Source organism: Phymastichus coffea, unplaced genomic scaffold (genome assembly GCF_024137745.1).
Source record: "Phymastichus coffea isolate CEN01 unplaced genomic scaffold, Cenicafe_Pcof_1.1 PCOF00059, whole genome shotgun sequence".
In the NCBI taxonomy this organism is placed as follows: Eukaryota; Metazoa; Arthropoda; class Insecta; order Hymenoptera; family Eulophidae; genus Phymastichus; species Phymastichus coffea.
In genome coordinates, this window is record NW_026706870.1 from 292,367 (window position 1) to 308,699 (window position 16,333).

The 16,333-nt window shown below is 35.9% G+C and overlaps 2 protein-coding genes across 2 annotated transcripts; both read right to left on the minus strand.

The window, feature by feature from the left end:
• Window positions 1-88: 88 nt before the first annotated feature.
• LOC131666599 (probable methylmalonate-semialdehyde dehydrogenase [acylating], mitochondrial) lies at window positions 89-5,303 on the minus strand. Its single transcript, XM_058939415.1, has 7 exons — window positions 5,135-5,303; window positions 2,800-2,872; window positions 2,119-2,318; window positions 1,971-2,049; window positions 1,104-1,900; window positions 759-1,037; window positions 89-682 (listed from the first exon to the last, which is right to left on the minus strand). Exons 1-7 carry the CDS (start codon window positions 5,168-5,170, stop codon window positions 581-583), a joined length of 1,566 nt encoding a protein of 521 aa, XP_058795398.1. The 5' UTR covers window positions 5,171-5,303; the 3' UTR covers window positions 89-580.
• A 6,832-nt stretch (window positions 5,304-12,135) lies between these two features.
• LOC131666625 (gustatory receptor for sugar taste 43a-like) lies at window positions 12,136-14,760 on the minus strand. Its single transcript, XM_058939460.1, has 7 exons — window positions 14,733-14,760; window positions 14,477-14,666; window positions 14,195-14,411; window positions 13,640-14,021; window positions 13,175-13,575; window positions 12,908-13,066; window positions 12,136-12,838 (listed from the first exon to the last, which is right to left on the minus strand). Exons 1-7 carry the CDS (start codon window positions 14,758-14,760, stop codon window positions 12,692-12,694), a joined length of 1,524 nt encoding a protein of 507 aa, XP_058795443.1. The 3' UTR covers window positions 12,136-12,691.
• Between the last annotated feature and the right edge of the window lie 1,573 nt (window positions 14,761-16,333).

A 16,333-nucleotide genomic window follows, 5' to 3' on the forward strand; every position in this document is an offset into this window, starting at 1 on the left:
TTTCATTTTTTTGAGTATACAGAAATCAATAGGAAGTGATTTGATTATTAGATATAACTAACAGTAACAAAAGCGTACGTTAAAATAAAATTCTTTTCATAGTGAAGAAAATTCGGCTTTTGATCAGTTGACATGTAGTTTATTTTTAAACATGAAATAAAAAATCATATTTACAAATATGATGTAGAAAAATAACATATTTTAAAACAATACAGAGCAACTTCGTTATTTCTAAACGAGATTTTCGGTATTGGCTTATTTTTATTTAAGAGCTTATTTAAACTTTTCCAGTCATCCATTACATTAATGAAACGTACTAAAACTATATTATGATTTACTTAAAAAATATTAGTATATTTCTTTGTATCATTTTATACAATCTATGTGTCTCCATATGTGTGCGTGTGTGTGTATGTGTGTATATAAATACATGTTAAATTAAAAAAATGTCAAAATACAGTTAACGCCAGTGATTGCGATTGATGTAAATAACACGAAATTATAACACTTTTTGAATGGAATAGTTTGAGGGTATGGAAGGTGTATCGTTTTTGCATTACATCTTATTTTAGCACTTTTATTATTTCATTGTAGGCATAGTTGTGGAACTGGAAATGTCAGTAGTATCATCAGAACGCCATAACTGAGTGATGGTTTTTGTTTGGGTGTGAAAGTTTATGCCCTGGAATATGAAAGAATCAAATGAGAACAGGAGAGATGTGTCATTTCTGTCGTTGCGGATTTAAATGTGGACTTACGTATTTGCCATAAAAATGATTATCGCCGAAGAAAGATTTCTTGTTGCCCGTGAAACTGAACATGGGCAGGGGAACTGGAATTGGCACGTTCACACCGATCTGCCCGGCTTCGACTTGCTCGGTGAAACGTCTGGCGCTGGCACCGTTGGTCGTGAAAATAGCCGTGCCGTTTCCGTATGGATTATTGTTGATCAGCTGTATGGCCTCGTCGAGGGAACCAGCTTCCATGCAGACTAGTACCGGGCCGAATATCTCTTCCTTGTAGCAAGTCATGTGAGGCTGAACGGAAAAAATGAGTCGATCGTTCCACAAAAGAAAAGAAAAAAAAAAGAAAAGAAAAATTACCTTGACCGAGGTGATGACGGTAGGGCCGACAAAGTTGCCGTCCTCGAAGTTGGGCACCTTGATGCCGCGACCATCGAGAAGAACGTTAGCGCCCTCCTTGGAAGCTGACTCGACGAGCTCGCAGATGCGCGTCTTGGATTGCGGCGAGATGACGGGGCCAAGATCGGCGCCGGGCACGTGGCCGGCGTTGACGTGAAGCCGCTTGGCAGCCTCGACGATCTCGGGTATCCACTCGACGGACCTGCCGACGAAGACCGCGACCGACAGCGCCATGCAGCGCTGCCCGGCCGCGCCGAAGGCCGCGCCCACGATCTGCGAGATGCTCTTGTTCTTGTTGGCGTCCGGCAGCACGACGCAGTGGTTCTTGGCCCCGTTGTTGCACTGGACGCGCTTGCCGCGCTGGCTGCTCCTCTCGTAGATGTACTTGCCCGCCCGATCCGAGCCGACGAACGACACGGCCTTGATGTCCGGGTGGTCGCAGATGAAGTTGACCGCCTCGCGCTGGCCGTGGACGACGTTGAGGAGGCCGGGCGGGGCGCCGGCCCTGGAGAACAGCTCGGCGAGCATCATCGACGCGCCCGGCACGCGCTCCGACGGCTTGAGTATCGCGGCGTTGCCGCAGGCCACGCTTATCGGGAACGTCCACAGCGGCACCATCGCCGGGAAGTTGAACGGGCAGATCGAGCCCGTGACGCCGAGCGGCACTCGGTGCGAGACCGTGTCCATGTCCGTGGCGATGTTGTTCATCGACTCGCCCAGCAGGAGGCTCGGTATGCCCGCGCACATGTCCACGACCTCTGCGATTCGCCCACATGTACACGCCGTCGCCACCCGAGGGCCCGTCGCTCGCTCCTGTCCCATACTTACGAAGCCCGCGCAGCACGTCGCCCTCGGCGTCCGCCATGGTCTTGCCGTTCTCCCTCACGAGGCTCGTCGCCAGCTCCCTCTGCAACCGAGCGTCTCGTTACTTGGTGCGCCGGTCCCCGGCAATAACCCGGCCGGACGCTATACCCACCGCGTGCTCGCGAACGAGGGCCTGATACTTGAGCATGAGCGTCTGCCTGGTGAGGACGCTCGAGGTGCGCCACGCGCCGAAGGCCTTCCTCGCGCTCGCCACCGCGGCCTGCATCTCGGGCTCGGTGCTCTTGGGCGTGCGGCACAGCAGCTCGTTCGTCGCCGGGTCGTGCACCTCCGTGAACTCCGTCGCCCTCGACTCTGCCGATTACCATTCGATTTTTCGCTTTCGCATTCTCGCGCGACTCGCCTTGCCTTCGCCGAGGGCAGCTGTCACGAGTACGCTCGACGCGTAGGTCGTTCGACCATTCGAAATCTCATCGTGGATCGAGTATCGCGCACGAGGCGGTGCTACATCACGGCGCGCGACGAGACAAACGTACAATCTGATTTTGATTGATTCGCCTCGCGCGCCAAGCACGCGAGCTCGCAAGCTATCGCAGATACACGCGAAGCAGGAATTTTCGAACGCCGCTGCTGGCTTGACGTAGGCTCAGTTACGTAAACGCGCTTGCGCGCTTCTTCTTTTTCTTTTCTTGTTGTCGTTCGCGCATGCTTATGCAGATGACATATACGTATGATTCAATCTACAGGCAGCTTTTAACCGATGTAATCGAATCGATCGAGCGCGCGTCACGCGCCGCTTTGCCGCTGCGCCAACCAAACATTCAATGCACATTACCAACGAATTGGCCGTCGATGAACATTTTCACGGTTGGCACGCTGGTACTGTAAGCTCTCGTTGATGTGGCTCTCTGTAATCAACAGTTGACAAGCGTTGGCTTTTAATCCAAAGCAATTGAACGTTCGATAAGGAAAATCTATTTTTAAAAAATGGCGGGGAGGGAATTCTGTTAGTGAATCAAGGAAAGGCCTGGCGAGCGGAGAAATTTGGAGACGTATCGAGCTTTTGTTTAAACCTTATCTTCATGGTCAGCAGTTAAAATCTGCGTACCATCTGTGCATGATCTTACGATCAGCGGGGGTGGGGCAATGTGTGCGCGTAATATCAGCTTATTTGTTCCGACGGGCGCGATATTACGATTCAATGATTTCTCACCTGGCCTCTTTTGATCGGCGATAAAAAACAAGAGATTTCGTTTGCCCAGAGCGGCGAGGCGACAGCGCACGCGATACAACTCGCTTTCCATCATTTCGGAAATTCCACGCGAATGAAAAAATGCAAAGCTCGCGCGTGGACTCGAGGGCGTTTCTCTGCATCGCGGCGATTGTCAGTCGTACGAGATAGTCCAGAATCCGTATAAGGCGAATACGAGCGAGATCTTCCGACGCGCAGGCAGATTCAGAGCAATCGTATTTTGCAGTTGGGAGGTCGTAAATTAAAGAAAAAACAATTGAACAGTGAAGGTCGCATTATTATTTCTACTAGCGTCAAATTTTGTAAATACATTTTTTCGACTTTTCAATCACTGTCATTAATCGGCAGCGAAAGAATTGACGGTAAACTATTTTTTTCAGATGAAAGAATTTTAACTCTCTTCGTGTGTTTTTCATGAAAATATTCCGAAAAAAGTTCATTCGCCACTGCATATTTTTTCCCTGACAACAGTTCATGTCACTGATAGTTCTTATCAAACCGCTTTTTAATTTATCAAGATATTAGATAATTTTAACATTGACTTCTATTCAATGAGATTAAACGATTAAAGATAAAATGAACAAAAAACGTGTTATTAGCTATTTCTCAAGAGTTTGTGAAGTTCAGTGTATCAAAAAATTGAAAATATTAATCTTATTACTATTAGTGTAATCAGGCGTGTGTAATTTGGAAAAAAAACGAAGTTAAAAAATGAGCGATAGAATGCAGATGATAAGTGTTTGTCACAATTTGTACCTTCTGAATGTTCAATTAGTCCAAGGGACATATATATACTAATTGAACAACCAAAGCTAAATCTAGACGTATCCAATCCAGACTCCTTTGTACATTAAAAACTTATAGACATATTTTAACAAAAATGCTTGTTAAAACAAACGTGGTTGTAAAAAATTAAATTGTGTAAGCTACTCTATTCTAACTAAGTTGCAGAAGTGATTAAGTAACGAAATGATTCCGAATTTTATAAGAAATCCATGTATGTAACTTTCATGAAAAAAGTTGTAGTGGTTCAAAATTTACGTAGCCGGTCAGTTGAACTGATCTCGGATTCTAATTAATAATAATTTTAATTTGAAAACTGCTACTTTTTTATATGAAACGGCCAATCATTTTGGTTATCTAGATAACATGTAACATTCACTACAAAAAAGTTATAACCATTAAAATTGCTAATGAACAATTGAAAACATTTTCATCTATCTAAACATCCTCGAGATTCGGACATCAAGATACTTCTAGAAAACTTTGGCATGTGAGGGTAGTTCGATCGATCATTGGGAAGCCCACAGGCCCAAAATTAAATCACCAAAAGAACCTTTTTTTCCGAGAACTATCGGAAAGTATTACGCGTCAATCATTAATGAATTTTCAAATTCATTTCCAAATTCAAAACTTTCTTCTAAGTCATCGGTGACTTTAACTGCACGTTGCTAATTAAAATTTCTAATCAGCGGTGACTCACGCAACTATGCACGTGTGAAAATTTGAATATTTGTTTTGAGAAAGCACGTGCTTCGATGTGATTTACACATTCTTTTTTTATTCCGTTTGAACAAGTTTCATGTTGAAGCTGTGAGGTAAATAAAACTACTCCAAATGCAAGAAGCACGAATCGTTACTAATTTTTAAAAATAATACTATAATAGTCGCTATAATCGTTAAAAAAATGCGATTGGTTCTGAATGTTTCCAAACTTACTTTTATTATAAATAAAAAATTCGTGATTTATAAAATTTACATGTTTTGTTTGCTATTCTAATTTCAAACATACAAGAAAGAAAACCAGAATATCAAGAGTGGGAGAAGGAGAGACAAGAGGGGAGAGAGAGAGAGAGAGAGAAAGAACTGAGATGAAACGAGAGCCAAACGAGACAAATCTTTAATAAATAATACGTACTTCGCATTTCGTAGCAACTCTCATGAACTGTGCCATTTTGGAAATTAACAAAAATTACAGTGCGTGGGTAGATTCCTCAAAAATCCAATCTTAATCGAAAGAAACTCAAAGAGAAAATGTGATAGTGCCGCAGCGCGGCGCGCATCAAACTGGAGTGCGACCTTGCCTAGTCAACGCCGTCGCTAAAACTGAAGGTATAAGAGAGCAGCACGCCACGCGTAAACTATATGCCAGAAAGAGAGGGACGCGCACGATTAGAATGATTCTGTCTTTGTTGCGCGTCAGGGCCGTAAACTGTGCCATAAAGAACCCCAATGCACGACAAAACCCGTTTCTTTTGAAATTCCACTGAAATACTCAGATATGGATCAAATTGATGTTTACCAGCAATCATCTATGATTCGCAGTCGTTTATTTTTGTTATTATTTCATTTCACGATTGGAATAATAGATGGCGATCGAGTTTTTCATCGGTTTCTCATTGCGATTTTATACCGAAGTTCAATTATTATGTGTATTTTTATTCACATTTTACGCTCTTTTCTGGTTGATATTCATCCAATTCCACCATTGTTTTCATTTTTTTTCACTCATTCCGTTATATAATTATCATTTTTACTAAATATCTGTGAACACAAAAAGAAATTTATTTTTAAATCATAAAAACTATGTAGTAATATAGCCCTCTGAAATTTTCAAAATAGTGTCATAAATTCATCTTATTCAGTTTATTATTCTTATAACTTGTATAATTCTAGATAATTTGGCTCTAAGCATTAAAATTGAAAATAAATTTGGATAAATTAAACCGTAAATACCGGCGTTATATAACTATTACGGATTCTCTGGATTCTCAAAATACAATCGATACAAGTATAAATAATTAACTTTAAACTATACCTCTCATGTATCATTTATAAGATTCATTGGTGATTGCCTCTCTTCGCGCTCGTTCACCCGCGCGTGTCGCGCAACTTTTCAAAAGAAGAACGGTTCCCTCAAGACATAATTGAAATGGAGCAGCGACAAAAAGGAAGATGGGATATTAATATGATTCTGTTGGACGTTAAAAAAAGAAAAGGATTCAAACCGGAGGAAAAAGATTTAAATAAATCCGCAAGATAGATCGTTCGAATAAAAAAAGTGTTCGTTACAAGAGAAAAAAGCTAAACGATGTTGACGTTTGTTGACGTTTTTTGCGATTTTCGCTAAAATCTGTAAGTAACAGAGCTCAACAAAGATCAAAATCGGGTTTAGGGCATCGAAATATATAATAAATATACCTCATTAAGATCAGAAAATTCCTTCCCGAATTGCTTTACGCTCATACAGCGATTTTAATTGTTTCTTTGATTTTTCGAGCTATAGCTCGCGATTTTCGGTAGTACTCACTAAAATAAGAAATATACTTGTTGAAAGTCAAACAAATTTTTTCCTAATTTTGTCGCACTTACTAATGCGATTTTGCGCTATATTTCACAATTTTAAGCTATTTTTTGCGATTTACTCAAAACCAAAAAGTAAACGGGTTAAATAACCTTCAGATTCGGTTTCAGCGGGCTAAAATACATATAGATAGGTAGGATTCGTCAATAGTACAGATCACTTTTTTGTGTCGAGGTGTAATTGATTGTAAATAAAAAAAATATTTTTTACGTTGACAATCAATAGTATACTAACAAATTGAAAAATGTACATTGTTCTACCTTTTCACAAAATGCGTTTTGTAAAATTGTAAGCTAAAATTTATACTTCGAATTAAAATTAGGTACATACATTTTGAGTACTGCGATCACTAATAAAAAAACACTCTTTACAACGATGCTGTTTTCAATTACAAAAGTACGCGGAGAGTATATATCAAAATTCAATATAATTTCTTCCACATTATATTTTTTTGCATTTGATTTTTAAAAAATATTTGGTTAGCGACAGTAATTTTCTTTTAATTTATATATTTGTTCGTTATCTTATTTCTATTGAATTGATTGAAACTACTATTTCAGTGATAATAGAAAAAATAATAGTTAGAATCTAAAGACAACATACCATTCCATATAAATAAGTAATGTAAAAATAACAATTTACAATATTACTATTATAAAAGAATTTTGTCATAGAAACAATATAATTGTTCTAATCTCGATCGATTAATTTTTTCTGGAGTATTTTCTCAATAACTAACATTCACTTGATATAATATCACATGAATTATCCAACAATACTAACACAAAAAAGTATATTTTACACATCTATTTATGTTTTATTGAAATTCAAATTTAAATTGAATTATTTTTAAGATAACATTTATCCATACCAACAAACATGCATTACAAACATTGATCTTATTGAATTGATTGTGCTATTGAAATTACAACTTAATAAGAACTTCGTGAAAGACATACTATAACTACGCCCGTAAATGAAGTATCACTATAGTGAATAAATTTGGAATTAGATTGTTTTATTGTAGAATACCTTTCGTTAAGAAAACAAAATTTTCTAAGAAGTAAAACTTAATTAATTAGTCATAATGTTACAGAATAGCAATATGGAAAAAAATGATAATATACATGTGTGTTCAGCTAATTAATAATCTTTCTTTGATAACGATATAATAGAAGTCAGTCGTATTGACGAATGGTACACATTTTTGATATTCAAAATCAATTATAATTTGTGATTTTCCGTCAGATGGTAATCAGATATTTCGGGATCTAAATTATCAACAAACCCAACTGATAATGTGATAATAAAACCGTTTCTGTGCACGTTGCTACTTTTCTATCGGATCTGCGTATGAATTTTTTATTGGTGCACGTAAAATACTACTATCTACTTGATAGAATCATTTATTCTTATTTGATTTCGAACCCGCTGTGAATATATCTGAATTATTTACGGTCAAGTTATTTTTTAATATCTGAGACATTCGTCCTTCTTTGTTTTCAAACTCATTTATCAACCTTAATATTCTTATCGTAATAGTAGTATTTTTTTATATGCGATTCGCTTTACGTTACGGAAAGTAATCCCGTGTATTTTGCTTGAGAATCAACCATCGATGCAAGCGACGGGATTGGTTCATGCCTGGAGATAAACGCATAAGCCACGCCCATGCAATAGGGTTTGGCGAAATTCCCCCGATCAAAAGGGGATTCCCCATTTTTGCACAACATTAGACAGATGTTGAAGGCCGCCACCACATATGCGTGCAAACGCTTCGAAAGAAACTTAGTTCTATTATATTCTGCCAATCAAAGTCACTACGTCAAAATCGCAACGAGAGATATCAACAAATGTTATTATGTTTCTACTGCTTCAAATCAAACAATAAAGTTAGGTTTATTAGTGGTGTGTTAATCGGAGCATTTTGGAGACATATAGTGACTTTTCTATGATTAGCAAAATAAAATAGAACTAAGCTTCTTTAGTAACTTCGATGCGTTTGTACGCGTTTATACATACCTGTACGGCAACTTATGTCAAATATGTCGAATAATGCTACAAGTTATACATACTCAAGGCTGCTTCGTTTTGTCTGTGAAGGTATAGTCTTCGGCATCGCGCGCGTTTGGAGTTCAAAAAATTGTTCTATTTTTTACGTTACAGTAAAAATCATGTAAACTTTTTTTTGTGATAGTCTTAATTGTAATTATAATTTTTTTTTCATTTTTACGTAAAAGAATAACTAAATATATTTCAATCACTTAAATATTTATTTATACAGTGCACACTATATGTCGTACAGATATTTATGCAATTTGCACTCAAGATTAAATGAAAATAATTGAATCAATTAAAGAGAGTAATGATCATCAAGAATTGCAACAAAGAAATAATCAATTTTAAGACTTGCAGTCAGAAAAAATATATTTATAAAATGAAATTTATAGAGTTTATAAACATCAGAATTGACATTTTTGACCTATAAATTTTGATACTTTAATATTGTTATATATTGTAATGTTCTCCAGCAGAAATTGTACTTTTTTTGATTCTCGGCTCGATTTATTCAAGCAAATTGCCTTAGATCTTAGAATTTTTGTACGTTGCTTCTGATCTAGATTTAAAGCGTTCTTATTACTTTCAACATCATGACATATTGATAAATTATTACTATAAAGGTACTACGAATTACATTCAGTTTATCAGTATATATGTTAGTTTTCGCAAAAAAGATGTTTTTGAAATTTAAAAATAAAATAACATTGAAATGTTACATTTGAACTATATTTACCTATTTCAATATTGAAGTTATTTTACGATGAATAAATGAAAAAAGAATAAAAACTGAGATACTATGAAATATTTAAAAAAATGTATTATAAAACTGGACAGTTACATAATGTGCTATTTTTCATTTCACACTTATTTTCGGCGATTTTTTTTTATTGTTATTTAAAAACTACTTTTTAATAAAATCCTAGTACGAAATAACTTTCATTATTATTTAACTGATTAGTTAATACATAAAAAAAATATATTTTACCTAGTCTTATTGCCCACGAAAGTGTTTTATGAAATTCTGTTTTGACTCTTAAAATTTGGGACGTAAAAAACCGCCCGTGTGATAATCATCTTCCACTGCAGAGTAATAATTTTAATTTGATTAAATAGAACACAAATAAATATAAATCTCTTACCATCACATTGTATTAAGCAATCGGCAAACTCAATGGAATTTTTTAAATCTAGAATTTTAAAAAAGTTCAAAAAGTGATTATGCATACAGTCAGCTTATATTTCTCTGTGAAAAAAAAATCTTTTTAACGTAAATTTTACTAAAATTGAGTAATAAAAGTTATAAATGAAAAGGTATTCCCTTCAAAAATGCTTATTCACTCATTCAAATGGTACCCATAAATTGCTCAAATTGAGTAATTACTAGTGCTCCAAATGAGAAAAAAATAACTCCAATTGACCAATTTCATGAATTTTTACTTTAAAATAGTAAAATTTTTCTGCGTATTTATTTTTGATATTTATATTTATTCTTAAAAAATATAAAAAGACTAGTTTGGCTACGTTTTAAACTTCATTTACTCAAATATTTAATCATCTAATTAACTATTGATATTATGAATAAAAGCATTTAAAAATATACTCACGAATGCATCTTTCGGTTTGGCAGTTTAGTAGCCAACGTAAATCTGTTTAAAACTTGCTGAATGTTTAGCTTGGAAAAATTTCGTTGAAATAAGAAAAATAATAATCAATTTTACCATGCGGACGATCTCCTGTAACCGATATTAATTGCACAACTATAACATTGTCAAAAGAGTGATTATAATGGAATTACTCATGATACTATTTCCTTTAAACAATTTATAGAAATTATGCTAAAATAAAAAAAATGCGTTTACTGCACAAAATTCTTTGAGCTATATTTAATTACTACGAAATTGAGAATGATATAAATAATAATCACACACACATATTTTACAAGTTATTTGTGACCTAGCGAAGCGGATAAGCTTATCACTTGTTGATTATTGCACTTTGACAACTCATGTGTAAAATAGAATGTGTATCTTTCGATGCGTATACATAAATTATCAATACGTAATTTTAATGAAGAAATCTTTATTATAAGATTTTGATATTACATTATTATGTGCATGCGGTTACGCGAATAAAATTTTTTGAATAAATCGGTTCGATTGCAGCGATTCTTGTATTAATGAATGACATTCAAATTTTGTAATTGAATCACTTTGTTCTTCTATTATTTAAATAAGTTAAAATTTTATAAATGTCTTTGAAGGTTATTACAGACACGCAAGAATATTGCAATTATATTATTAATAGAACTTAATTTTTTTAATTTGATCAATCATGTGCTTTATGTTATGTCGCGTGAACTAAATTATATGAAACGAAATCCGATGGCTTTGCAAGTATTGCATCACTTGCAAAGTACAACTTGTTAATACCATATATCTGTCTTGATGTAACTTCAAATTTTATCAAAACGATCTAGCATCGACAAAATGTGATTGGAGTCACACTGCATATGATTTTACTAGTGCGGCTTGTTTTCGACGATTGAATTTTTATCAAGGCGATAGCGTTGCTATGCTTCAATTGGATTACCCGCGTCACTTATGAGTGGTGATGTGCAATCTAACTGCAGCGTTTCTCAGCTTTAGCTCAGTTAGTAATAATTCCCATAGCGATACATTTTTTAAAACTACGCCATGCTCCAAGTATTTCAGTTGAAGCTAATGGTTATTTGTATAATATTAAATACTATGCTTGTTCAAGGTTAGTATCAAAAGCTCAAAGCTTGTTTTTAACTATTGCATGATAAGAGAATGGAATGTATATTACTAAAGTGTGCGCATGTTTCCGCTTCAGTCACGTGTCGATACGATAATTGCCCTGGAAAAGAACGTTCGAGATGCATTCACGATTGCAGATTGAAGAATAAAGTAGGCTACTGTTACGTTCCCGACTTATCTTTCGGCGACCTCTTAGTGGCCAAGCGAAGAAAGGACCCAATCTGCGATTGCAGAATCATGCTCTAATTGATATTGAGTTGAAGCGTTCTTCGACAGAGATTATCCCTAAATACACGTGTAAGCGATCGCCCACGATGACTACGATATAATGCAATAAAAATTATTCTATCGTATACTACAATTTTGTGATGATCGTTTCGATTAGATAATCCTAATTTTATCCGCGACAGGCTAGTGATATTTTATCCTCCCACCCTAAAAAAATAAAAAAATCTCCCAGATAAATACGCCAAAAATAACCGATATGATATTCTTGCTGAACTTTACCTTTATTTGTAAAACTTCACCTCGTGTGCACGCTCGTCATCAGAATGTGACGAGACGACGAGTGTTCCTTGAAGTTGCTGCGAGACGTTTGCGGCCTTTCGTGTTGGGCAACGTGCATCGAGAGAAGATGAAGCTAAACATACGGCGAAATCGAAGAAACACCGATAATCAAGTACCGAGCAAGTACGCCGTAGTCGTCATAGAGGCGAGTACTTTATGCACGGAGTGTCGAAAATTAAAAAAATAGGCTTTAAGTGGTTATAAAATTACTTTTATAAACACTGTTTCGATTTTCTATAATACGTATATAGTAGATGGCGACATTGCGCGGGAACGATTTAGAGACGACGCTACTACACTTCGTTTCATAACCGCTTATTATATACCTACTGTTATTGTTAAAATCGATTTCGAGAAAAAATTAGGCGTAGGATTTATTCATTTCCAGTTCACATTGTTTAGTATTCAGTATATCATTGCACTTATAATACCAACGCACGGATGTAAGCTCTCATGTATTTCAACCGTAAACACATTATAATACGTTAAAAGCTCATCCATTTTTTGAGCGCACATGCAGAAATGGTGCTGCTACGCATTGAGAATGCTCGTATCAAACACGTGGCTCTTTATAATACGAGCATTCATTAGCGATTTAGCTTTCGACTATTATCTAATCAACTCTATCTAAACATATTAATGGATTGTAACAATTGATGAACAAAATGTATTACTATGAGCGGCGACGTCGCAGTAGATTTGTCCACTATTTTATTGAAAATATATTTTTGAAGTTCGACACATTCTTGAGCAGCTCTGATGCGTTTTCTATCAAATTTTTCGTGCCCTTAGTGTCATCGGCCGTTTGAAATTGAACGAGAATCACCAAGTAAGTGGTTACCGATCCCGCGATCTACAAATAAAAGCATATATTTATATGTTCGAATTGAACACATCGATCTACTCATATTAATGATTATACCGATGTGATCAAGCTTCGATTCAAGTAGAACAATCCGCAAACACTGAACTCAATGGGCCTCTGTAGCAATTGTATGGCAAATATTTTCAACTGCTTTTGCACTTCGGGACTCCAGTCGACGATCAATGCTCGGTTAACCAAAGCTCCCGTTTCCTTTGCCTGTTTGTTATTAAACAACTCGATTTCACGCATAGTTTTTGTCGACCTTCAGTTCGATTGTATCGTATCTATGGATATGAAAGATAATAGTGAGTTTTAAGCGTTTACCTTGCTGATAACCATATGGCAAGGCTGTACGAAAAGCAGTATCCTGCAAAGATGAAAGAGCATCCAGCAGAATTGGAGAATAAGCAAGAGCCAATTGTTGGGGTTACGGCTGTAGACGTGATTGTAGAGAAAGTAGGGAGTTATGATTAGGTGTATGAGACAGCTGATCGTTCCCATGAGTATAGCAGCGCCGTAGGCTTTGTTTATACAGTTGACGCTCTGGCAAAGTATGCCGTGCAGTGTTATCAGCTGATCTACGGACTCTGCCACATTGTCCCCTGCTGCGTCTGCAAATCTTTCATTGTATCTCGAGTAAACATTGGTTGTGGTTTGGAGTGTCACCTTGGTCAGAAGCTTTGCTCGATCGATTGTGTTGGCTGTATTCGCCAAGATTGGAGAGCATCGATTGTATCATCCTTCGTTTCGAATCTCGAGCAGCTTTCTGGGCTATGAAATTGAAGTTACCGAACGTCATTATTCCTAACATTCTCATAGAATAATTACCAAGGCTCGTGTCGTTGCGCAAGAATTTTATAACGACATTATTCTTCACACTGAGATGCTCGACAACTTGGTTGAGCTTCAGAAATCTTTCGCCAATATTGAATAAGACGACAGCATACTGCACTTCGAAAGTGACAATGACCAGATACATAAAGTATATGGGAATATAATTTATGGGACCCTTGTCACCGCTGACCTCGCCACTTTCGTCAGTGGCTGATATACTCCTCGAAAAAATATCTAGACTCGACGTAATGATTAGATAGGCGATATTACAAGAAATAACAGTGACTGACAGCTTGCGAAGATTCGACGACGTAACTACGTCCAATTTCTGGTCAATCTGCAGAGAGAGAGAGAGAGAGAGAGAGAGAGAGAGAGAGAGAGAGAGAGAGAGAGAGAGAGAGAGAGAGAGAGAGAGAGAGAGAGAGAGAGAGAGAGAGAGAGAGAGAGAGAAAGCTTTGATATAATCTGTCTCGCATAAAATAGAAAAGTTTTGACGAAAGTCATACAAACGTCGACAAGCTTGTCGAGTGCACGTTGGAGATGAGGCCAGCGACGCGGCGAGTCGAGGATTACGACGGCAGCTACGCTGATCACGGCGAATACGTCGCTGCAAGTAACGGTGATCGACGACTCCGAGGATAGCCTTGTGCTCTTTTGCCAGCCATCGCGTAGATCACGATAGAGGCCGTAACACTGGCCTCCCGTTAAAGCCAATAACAGCATGATTCTTTTACGCATGTGACAAATAAATGAAATAGAAATGACGACAAAAAATTAAACGTAACCGCTTACCCGTAACATACTTGCGTGAAATCGATAATTCCACTGTATCTACCAGCTTTCCGAAATACAAATCTCACTGGGAGTAATCCACAAATCTTACTTATGTGATAGATCGGCATGATGATACATAAAATATCGGATTTAAGATCATTTTTTTTCTCTTCTTCCGCCCTTTGGCTCTTTTGCCTCGCAGCATTCTCTAAAAATTACATGCAATCTTTTATTTTCAAATCAAAGAAAAAAAATACAGTTTTAAGGATCTTACTTTCTTTAAGCGTAGTCCGACTGTACATTTCTGTACGTTATTTGAATCATTTGAGCTTGCAATGGCAAATGAAGAGTACAAGGAAAATTACGGTATTTGTGAATCAATAGAGAACAAACAATGCAATTTTCTTATTTGCCGACGGTATTATAAATTCATTTATGAGAAAATCAATTATCCACCTCGTGCATGCTCACTTAGGTCATTCCATTATGTGGTTCAATCTCTGAACAATAATTTACATGGATTTCAACAAATTCTATTGTTGCATTTTCGAGTTTTATATATGTACATGTAAAATTTTTTAAAATCTTTTTATCTATGAATTTCAGTTCAATCCTGTATATTTGAAAGGTTTGCTTAGACTTTATTTATGTGGATCGAAATTATATATTATATTATTATTTTATAGCGGTATAACTGTTTATTATATTATTGTCTTGTAGCGTTTATGACCTATTACCAGCCTATGTAGTTCAAATCAAATAAGAAGATACATGTTTACTTGTTATATTGAATATCACAATAACGGCTAGTTAGAAAATATCGAATAAATCTATTTTTTGTTAGAATATTATAAAATTGGCCGGGTTTGTTTCGTCCAGATAGCGATTCTACACGATTTGATTCTATATTAATTTCAAAATTTGTTGAGTTTAACATAATGGTTTCCTATAGAGCACAAAAATTAAAACACTATTTTCTTAAAAAACGAAGTATTATCTTTATTTTATCTTTCTACAGAAAAATTAACAAAAAATTAGTTGACATACAAATTTCTATATGGCATAATTGAACATTTGATTATTTCTTAATAATGGATAGAATATTATACATATAATTGTTTTAAATATTTATTTACTCTTCGAAAAATATTTTATATATAATACTTTGGACCAGTCATTTTCCAATCGAATTTTCTCTAGGAAGCTTGCATGTTCAATAGTATCTTTTATTTTAATAAATACTATTTCATGTCTTTTATTCAATCAAAAAACTATTATGTTAAATAAATAAAAATTTTTAAATTGTGTAGAATCAATATCTGTATGAGACGAACTCGAACATACTCGTAAGTTTGACCATTATAACATAATCTAATATTGCATTCAAAAATTAGTTTAGTCATTTAATTGGGATGACAGCGTATTGAAAAAATATTTCAGTAATGTTTGAAGATTTATAACACATATTCATTTATATTATATTACATTTAGTCTAGATTCAAGCATCAAAAGCAGTTCAATATGCTGGGCAATTCGATTATCCAAAATTCATTCCAAAAAATCAAAATGTTTACTACTCCGTATAACCTGTATTGTGTATCTAGTAAAGTATTATGATCAAAATTAAATCGTGTGTGTAATGGTTAAATACGATTCATGTGTATGCGCTCGATTAACTTAAAAAATCTCCATTTATTCATCAAAGCCTTTTTAATAGAACTTTTTATAACAGGTACTTTCTTTGATATATTTTACTGGACTAATAATAGCAAATGTTTTGAAATAGTAATAAGAAATACTTTCAATATTACAAAAAAATAATGTTTCCTCAGCGTATTAATCCCTACGTTATTGCCAATTCTGCAAGTCTAAAAG